This window comes from Rhea americana, unplaced genomic scaffold (assembly GCF_003343005.1).
Source record: "Rhea americana isolate MKP2758 unplaced genomic scaffold, rheAme1 scaffold_365, whole genome shotgun sequence".
NCBI classification, from domain to species: domain Eukaryota; kingdom Metazoa; phylum Chordata; class Aves; order Rheiformes; family Rheidae; genus Rhea; species Rhea americana.
In genome coordinates this window covers 172,441-180,996 of record NW_028186496.1, presented here as the reverse complement: position 1 = coordinate 180,996, position 8,556 = coordinate 172,441, and the positions used below count along the sequence as shown (strand labels likewise).

The window sequence follows — 8,556 nt, the reverse complement described above, 5'->3', positions numbered from 1 at the left end:
ACTGTTGATAAATAGATTACTTCGGTGTTGTGGATTAGAGAGTCACTCACTTCAATGAATACAGTAGTCTAAGCACTGGTTGCTAATTGCCATAACAATTGCTGACAGGGATCCTGAAATTGTGTTAGATTTACTCTTCTCTGACCTGTGTCATCAAGGAGAGAGTCAGCAGTACTCTGCTGGGGTGCAGAAGACTACCAGTATCTGATAATATTCATATTTATCCTGTATCACGATTATTCCAATGAACAAGTAATTAAATTATGAGAGGTCAAAACATGTACAATCAAGCTCCAGAGGGGGCAAAGAGTTTGAGGTGCAAGCTTTGTTCTGTGTATCTGTACTCAACATGAAAAAAAAACAACACTGAAATTCTTTTCAAAATAAATTTAATTTTTTCCATTAGAAATATTATCCCCAAATGACTCACTCTTTCACAAAGGTTAGAGCTTAGATTTTAAAGGAATAGAGTTCACATTTTTTAAATTAATAAGCAGCTGAAAAATTTCAGTATTAGACTCAGATTATGATCAACTGTAGTTAAAAGGAAGTCAATGCCTGGTAATTAGAAAAGGAATAAAAATTAATTTTGTATCATCAGTTAATTTTTGGACCACTGATATGAGCATAGACTTGAACTTGAGTCAAACTAAATGGACAAAATGTAAAATCAGCACATGATCTTCAACAGTTCCACAGATTCCAGCAGTAATTTTTTTTAATACTCTCTAATGCATAACTTTTGCACTGTCATCCTACAGTAAGTCAATCCAACCACCATATGAACAAAGTGGTAAAGAGGTGTTTTCTTTAATGGGCAAGTGTCCCATTTCCTGATACACAGAATCATTGAATGTTGTAAACACACCATCAGATAATACAATCCACAAAAAAGTTGTTCACTTTATGGTTCAGGCTTTTGTGTTTATTATTACCACATCCTTTTCTTGCTCTCACAAGAAACAGGCTTGTACCTGGATGTTTTTGTTTAATATTGTTTGGATTAGGATGCCATTTTACGGATCATATAGTTCAGAATTCCACCATTGTGAAAGTAAGTGAGCTCCACATCAGTGTCAAACCTCATGATGGCATGAAAGGTTTTCCCTGTATCCAGCTGTTGAAGGTAAACAAACATCATTTAAGCCACAGAACTTTACACGTTACAGGACACAGAAATAAAATAAGGATTATTATGACATTTTGCAATGCTAAGAAAAATTACAACAGAAAACTGCTTAGGTGAACAGGGACTGGGCATCAGTATTTCTCTATTACAGTATGCCACTTAAGACCACTGCCAGTTGCTTCAGAGGAAAGTGGTCTGATACAAAACATACCAAGCAGAATATGGAATATCCTTACATTGTTTGCTGCTTCTGTTAGATTTATTGTTGATCTAAGACTAGAAGCATGAAAGCTTACCACTCTTTTAAGCAGTTATTCTAATTTTTCATTTTTTTCTATGCAGTCATTCTCCTGGTTTCAGTACAACAGCAGTATTATTAACTCTCTTTAGAGGCTAGTGTTTGGAATTAAGAAAAGCAAAAAGACACATGCGTGAAGTGAATATCTAGCAAACTGGGTCTCCACTTGCTCCACTTCAGGATGGTTAATGAGGCATACATAAATGCCTGTTCAAATCTAACCTAGGCAGACCACCTGCACTAAATGAATGTACAGTAAATACACTGTTTTGCTAACTGCAGTAAAAAAGCTGACTTCAAGGCCACTAGGCTAAATAAGCCAGTTTTACAAGAGTTCTAAAAAAAAAAAAAAAAAAAAAAAAAAAAAAAAAAAAAAAAAAAGAAGAAAATCACAGTTTCATTGTGCGTGCTAACATTTTTCAAAAAAAGGGGCAGCAGTTTGGAGCAGAACCAGGTGAAGTGTAGTACCTGAAATTTACTTATATTTTATGATGGGTATACTTTGACTTCACTTTAAATACTGCAATATATAATACTCTATCTGTTTGTCAGGTTTAAGACACAATGAATTTATTTAATGTTTACAATTTAGYTGCTACTGTGCTATAAAAGAATTAATGGAGCTAGAAAAATTTACACTGGACAGAGGACTGATCGAAATGCAAGACTCCTTTCTGCTGAATGAAACAGTTTGGGCATGCTGCTTTTATCCGACCATAACAGATTCCTATTGCAATGATTGTGTTCATCCTCCTCTCCCTATCTCAAATCCTTTCCTTCACCTCAAGTTAGAGAAGCTTCCTGGCATATTGATTGAATAGACAGTTGTTCTGTATCAAATTACAGTGCATTAGAAAATTCATCCATTAGGTGTCTCATTTACCTTGATTTGGACGTTCATCTGTGGTTTTAGCTTCTCAGGAATGATGATCGTATAACGTTCACGTCCAGTGAGGCCTAGAGTCCCTGCATCCTGACCAGGTAAATACTGCAGAGGAATCACTCCCATCCCTACTAGGTTACTGCGATGAATTCTCTCATAGCTTTCAGCAAGCACTGCCTTGACTCCCTGGGAAAGACACAACAGATATAACTATCTTCATGGTTCAGGATAGTCTTCTGTGCTCACAGAAGGAAAAAATTGTAAATTCCATGGCCTCCTCCTCTATCAATTTTTGCTAGGTCACCAGGTCTCTCTGACAGCAGACTGTCCAGGACAACACGCTGATATGTGAGCTTCCAAACACCTTTCAAGAAGTCTAATTATCAAAAGATTTCATGTGCTTTCTCTTGAATCAAAAGTCCTTTAATAAGTCTTAAGTAGATCATATTAATTATTTATTTAACTCTTGCTGCCACCTCCTTCTTGCTGGAGGTAGTACTGACTTCATTGTTGCACACCTACACTACGTTCTCTAGGGTATAGTTTAACTGATTTTTGCATATTACTACACAGTAGGAAAGAAAAGGAACTTAGAAAAGTATAACCCTAAAACTTTGTTAATACTAAACAAATATTCAAAATGTCACACTGAAAAAGTTTGAATCAGAGCTCTAAAAGGCAGGTAAGTAACGTAGGACAGGATGGAGAACAAACAGATCTTCCACTGTAGCTGGATTTCTATTAGGTGCTCTCTCAGTATTTGTAAGAATCCTTGTGAACTGCAAATCATGGTGAAGTAATAATAAATTTCATATTGACTGATATTATTCTTCACTTACACTTTATAGTTTCATTGATAAGTAAGCTTAAGAAGGCAGCTAGAAGGAGAACCAAGATCTACTGTTTTGTGGGAGACAAAATTATTAAAGAGACTAGTCTTTCTGGTATAGCCTTGTGGATTGTTAGCTGGAGAAGGTTTCTTGCCTAAACAGGATCTGTTAATATTTAAATAACTTTGCAACTCTACTGCAGCTTTTAGACACAGCTGTTATTTCAAAATAGCTCCTGCTATCAAGTAGTTCTGGTATGCATGCACATCTGCAGTTTATCCAGAAATCCCCTTGTTCACTGTTCTCATAGAAGATGACAGAGCACTTCCATCTTCTGCTAATGAGTTTCCCAGTGAAGTTACTAAGCACAGTCTGACCACAACCTCCTACTTGATACGTGCAAGGAAGTCCCAGTCTTGCTACTGTCTCTAAAAATACACCTATCACAGGAATGAAAATCAGCTATGCTACTGTACCTGGCAAATGAACACATTTTAAAATATTGCCCTCTCTATAGTTTACCATAGTCACTCACCAAAAGAAATGGACCTTTGGCTGCCCAGTCTCTGGAACTTCCTGCACCATATTCCTTCCCAGCCAGCACAATCAGAGGATGGCCAGCCTGCTTGTATCTTTCTGCAGCATCAAACACGTCAAGCTGCAATGAAAATGCCAAATGCTTTATATATTTTTTGAGTGTGGAATTATGTTTCTGAGGAACAAGCAATAYGTGTCCTCCCACAGAGCTGAAGCCCACACTTGCTGCCAGGATGCATTTTGAAGGTATTCATCATAGAGCACTGTGTAATTTCTAGCTTGGTCTCATTGCCAGAACAGATCTACACCTTCCACTGTCACTTCTACAATGATTACACACTCTATCRACATGCCTGATAGCACCACATTATGCAGGAATGTATGACCTACTGCTATTATTCAACACATCTCCTGTCACTTCATCAGCTCGGCTTAAAAGAGGCTTGAGTAATGACCTAAACTGTAAGAGAGAAAGTCAGTGCTAACCCACCCTACTATCAGTGATCCTGAGCTCAGAGCAGCATCTGTACTTACAGTTTCCCCAGAAGGGAAATGGACAGTCTGAGGTCCCTGCTTATCAATAAATTTGTTCACCAAGCGAATGTTTGCAAATGTTCCTCTGGCCATGACAGCATCATTCCCTCTGCGGGAGCCATAGGAATTGAACTCTCGAGGAGTCAAGCTGTTAAGGGAAAAGAGAAAAGAAAAAAGGTTACTGTTGTTATTTTAGACTGAAACACTCTCTGCTTAAAAAAAAGAAAAAGAAAAAGAAATCAATGAACTGGTGTCTGACACAACAGCCAGCAGTGTTTTTAACTTGTTTCTAGAACTCTCTTGGCAGCCAAGTTCATAGCTCCCATCATGGTAACTAATGATAACAGCACACAGGTTCCAAATCTCCTATTACTCAACTTCTAATTTTATGTTTTTAAATTTAAGAAAAGGGCAGGAGTGTTGGGAGGGGGATAAAAATTTGCCTACTGAAGCCTGGACACAGAAAGCAACTGCCAAGGTATGCTCAACCCTTGCCCAACGTAACAATATCTGACAGTGACAAAAGGATATAACCCATGTTGTGTGAAATGAAGCAAAATAAATCCTTTCCTACTAGCTGGCAACTGAAAATCCTCCCAATTATTTATACAATCACTGCATGTAAAACAAAGGTAGAGACACTACTGTACTGAACATCTAAAAGGCAAAGAGAGTCCCTGCTACATGTTAGAATTTAAGAAGAAAAAGTTCATTTGGGACTAGAGATATGGGAATGAGGGATCCAGTCTAGTAACCTCCAGAGAAAAAAAGGTAGAGGAATGTGACAGAGAACTGTTTGTATTGGGCTACATCCAGAAGGCAGCTCTGACATAAAACATTTGTTTTTTAATGTGCATGGATTATTTAAATTTCAAAGTGTCTGACAACAGTTGGTCAAACAGACGTGAGCAGCCAGCAGTCAGTAGATGACACTTGAGTCTATTTAATCTCCAGATATAATATATATTAATAATATATTCATATCTCTATAYTTAATGAAAATACCATTTTATTTTTCAAATGGCTGTGCTGTTTTGGTGCAAYTGTAAGAAGTGCTAAACCAGAGACCAGAACTGTCATATTACATCCGAAGACTGAGTAGGGAGACACAGTAAGTCCTTTTCTTGYCTTAAGTTGCAGCCACCATACTAAACTGACAGACTATCCCTAGCAAGAGCTTTAGAGTCAGACCACAATGGCTTTATCAGTTGTTGCAGCTGCACTGAGGCCTAAGCTTAAACTCATGCTGTCCTAGATCTGTGAAACAGTTCCACATGCTATAAATCAGTATAGAACCAATTTTTGGCATTAAGGTCTGTGACAATTTTGTCTTTAGCTTCAATAGGGAGAAAAATTGCATATCCTTTATTTCTGAATTGACTTGTTGCAAAAGTTAGCCTGAAGTCTCCTTCTTCCCCTCTCTCCACAGAAAGATCTTGGGCATCCTCAGCTYCCCAGTATAACAGACCTGCACACTCTATACAAGTTCTCAGAATCCATGAAAGCTGCTGAAAGAGCAGAAGTAGAAATGCTTTTCTTTTTTCATGTGTTGTCCAGGAATAATTCAAGGTACACAGGCATATTTGAATGTGGCAGATCTGTAAGCTAATAATACGATGTAGTAATTTAGGTTTATTTCCTTTTCCCTACTTTTAAGAAGGAGAAGAGGACGAAGTGTGTGTGTGTGTGGGGGGGGGAAAATACTTACCCTCTGCTGGTCAAGTAACGGGCTGCAGGACTATTCCTTGCTATATTCCCCGCTGGGGATATGTGGTCAGTTGTCACAGAATCCCCAAAACTCAGCAGGACATAAGCATCTTCTATTGATTTGGGGGTCTGAAGAGCCAAAGTCTAAYCAACACAAATGCAAAGAAAAATCATTAAAATGTGATACAGAGTTCCTTTACTTTTCTTGAAAGTGCAGGACACACATCAGCACTTAGTAAAATAAAATCTCCATTCTCACACAAGTTAGCAGAAAGTTTTTTAAAAAATGAACTCTCTTAAAAATCACATATTGAACAAAAGATGATCTGTTGGATGTCTGTCAGCATGTTCATGCATATGTAAAAGAGATGAGGCAAAAAAGTTAGCTGAAGTTTTCCATAGTACATGCATGAACAGGAGGAAAGTCCAGGATTTCTAGACACCTGCATGTATCAAAATGTGCATTTTATTTTAAAAAACACTGAAATGGCAATCTGAGCACTGATTTGCTTAAAAATGCATGTAGGTAGACCTGTGGGTTGCATATCTTTTCCATTTTCCCTTACTTGCTTTCTCACTATCTAAAAGTAGAAAAGGAAAAGAAAAGTTTAAAAGGAAAAGAAGAATTTTTCAAAGTCCTGTAGTGACAGAGAATCCTTAGGATTTTCAGATTCACTCATGCAGTATTACAATAAATACAATGGATGTGATGCTAACATTTGAGAACTAAGCACTGCATAGCCTAGGCTAAGTCTTACAATGGCATGATGGATGCTTCCACATCCTTCTGAGTGGCTTTGCATCATTTTAAGAGTCAAAATTTTACTATACAGACCAGATTGCCCCTAAAACCTACCAGACCATCAAAGAAAGGTGGAGACTTGATGTACGTTGACTTGGGATTCCAAGTATATAGTTTGTCTGAAGGAGCATCTAAGGCATTCCAAGATTTATTTCCTGTCTGAAAAACAGACAAAAATATCCTGTGGACTTCTAAGTTTTCAGAAGCAATTGAATCACTTCAGRTGTCACATAAAATTGCAAATTTGACTTCAGTAAAGTCCTCTCATTTTTAAGGCACTTCTTATGACAACATACAAGGTGTTTTTGTATGATTTTATCTTTAAAAACCAAGAGTGAGAAACTAAGCAAACATCCTCATTTCATTACAAAAGAATAGCTGCTCATCCAGTTTTCTGACAATATCTGTATTATGCACACAGGTAGTACTTTATAACTCTCAAGTGCTTTTATCAGAAATCTTAAGAAGCTGTATGTAAACCTCAAACACATTTCATTTCACCACTGAGGAACAAAGACATCACCACGCTCAAGGTTTGTCTTTTATGTAAATATTATTAAGAGATGAAAAAAAAACTTACCTAGAAAAAAAACGAACATCTTACATTAAGTAAATAATTAAGGAACAGCTTTCAGAATGTGATCTACCATAAGACTCAATTAATTAACAAGAAGTCATTCCATCTTATTAACACTTTCAGAATAGCACAGCACAACTTCTACTGAACTATTGCATTGAGTACTAATTCACCTCTACTTTTTGGTAGACTTCCTTGAACATCCCAGGAATAACGAACTGATGCTCAACAGCCTGAATCTCATTTCGGGTTGGCCAGATGTCTTTTAGGAAAATCTTCTTCCCTGATGCATTTATTCCTGTAGGAAATGGYATTGTTATGTTTCTTGTACAAATATTCCATTGGGGTAAGGAGGAAGGGAAGTACATTAGGTAGTATCCTTCAGCAATGTGTTCTTTCAGGTCTGACCAGAACTCACGACATGCACTTTATTTCGTCTACAACGGTCTGACAGAAGGGGGCCTCATGGACTTGATGCCTATACATATGCCTTCTTTTATAATTTCCATTACAGAGAAATTCATAGAATGATTTAGGTTGTCTACTCCAACTCTCTGTTCAAAGATAGCCAACTAAATCAGGTTCATGAGAAACTATAAACCCAGATATAACCAGATGCGCCCCTGCAGAATCACAGTATGGGTCAAATTTGGCTTTTCCCTTCCTCCACCACTCAGACCCTGTTGCTGCTCTGTTGCTTAACAGTTTCATTCTTCATGTCTCAGATGTAGTTGTGCATTTGAAGCATTTCCCTAGGAACAGTGCTTCTGAGGAGCTTAATTCCAACCAGTTTTATTTGTAAGGTGGGAAAAGAAGCATCCTGATAGTGTCTTATCCGAAGACTTTCCCAATAATGTCTTACCCAAAGGCTCTTTCTCAAAGTCGATCCGGATGGTCCCTGCAATTGCATAAGCTATTACCAGTGGTGGGGAGGCTAGGTAGTTAGCACGGGTATTGGGATGGACACGCCCTTCAAAATTCCTGTTTCCAGACAACACACCCACAGCAACAAGGTCACCCTGTGAGAAAGAATTTGAGACAAAAGATGTTGTAGTGTTTCCAGACTTCATACACCCAGTACATCTGTACAGTTGCCCCACGCTATGGCATCAATGACTGGACAATCACAGAACTGTTTCCTTCTAAATGATCCCAAAGCATATCCCATGGAAAATGGAACATAGGTTGAATTTATTTTCCACATAATGAGAACAAATAATTCAGTGTAATGCAGCTCAGAAAAGCACAAGACAGACAAC

The 8,556-nt window shown here is 37.7% G+C and overlaps 1 protein-coding gene across 1 annotated transcript in view; it reads right to left on the bottom strand.

Annotated features, from left to right (window-relative positions):
- Positions 1 to 895: 895 nt before the first annotated feature.
- ACO1 (aconitase 1) overlaps positions 896 to 8,556 on the bottom strand; it is a 35,250-nt gene continuing 27,589 nt past the window's right edge. The window contains exons 14-21 of the mRNA XM_085312450.1: positions 8,160 to 8,316; positions 7,471 to 7,595; positions 6,775 to 6,879; positions 5,920 to 6,062; positions 4,212 to 4,359; positions 3,676 to 3,798; positions 2,311 to 2,496; positions 896 to 1,117 (exon numbers count right to left, since the gene is read on the bottom strand). Of these exons, the coding sequence (XP_085168576.1) occupies positions 1,004 to 1,117; positions 2,311 to 2,496; positions 3,676 to 3,798; positions 4,212 to 4,359; positions 5,920 to 6,062; positions 6,775 to 6,879; positions 7,471 to 7,595; positions 8,160 to 8,316 (1,101 nt within the window). The 3' untranslated portion in view covers positions 896 to 1,003. The remainder of the gene's footprint in view (positions 1,118 to 2,310; positions 2,497 to 3,675; positions 3,799 to 4,211; positions 4,360 to 5,919; positions 6,063 to 6,774; positions 6,880 to 7,470; positions 7,596 to 8,159; positions 8,317 to 8,556) is intronic.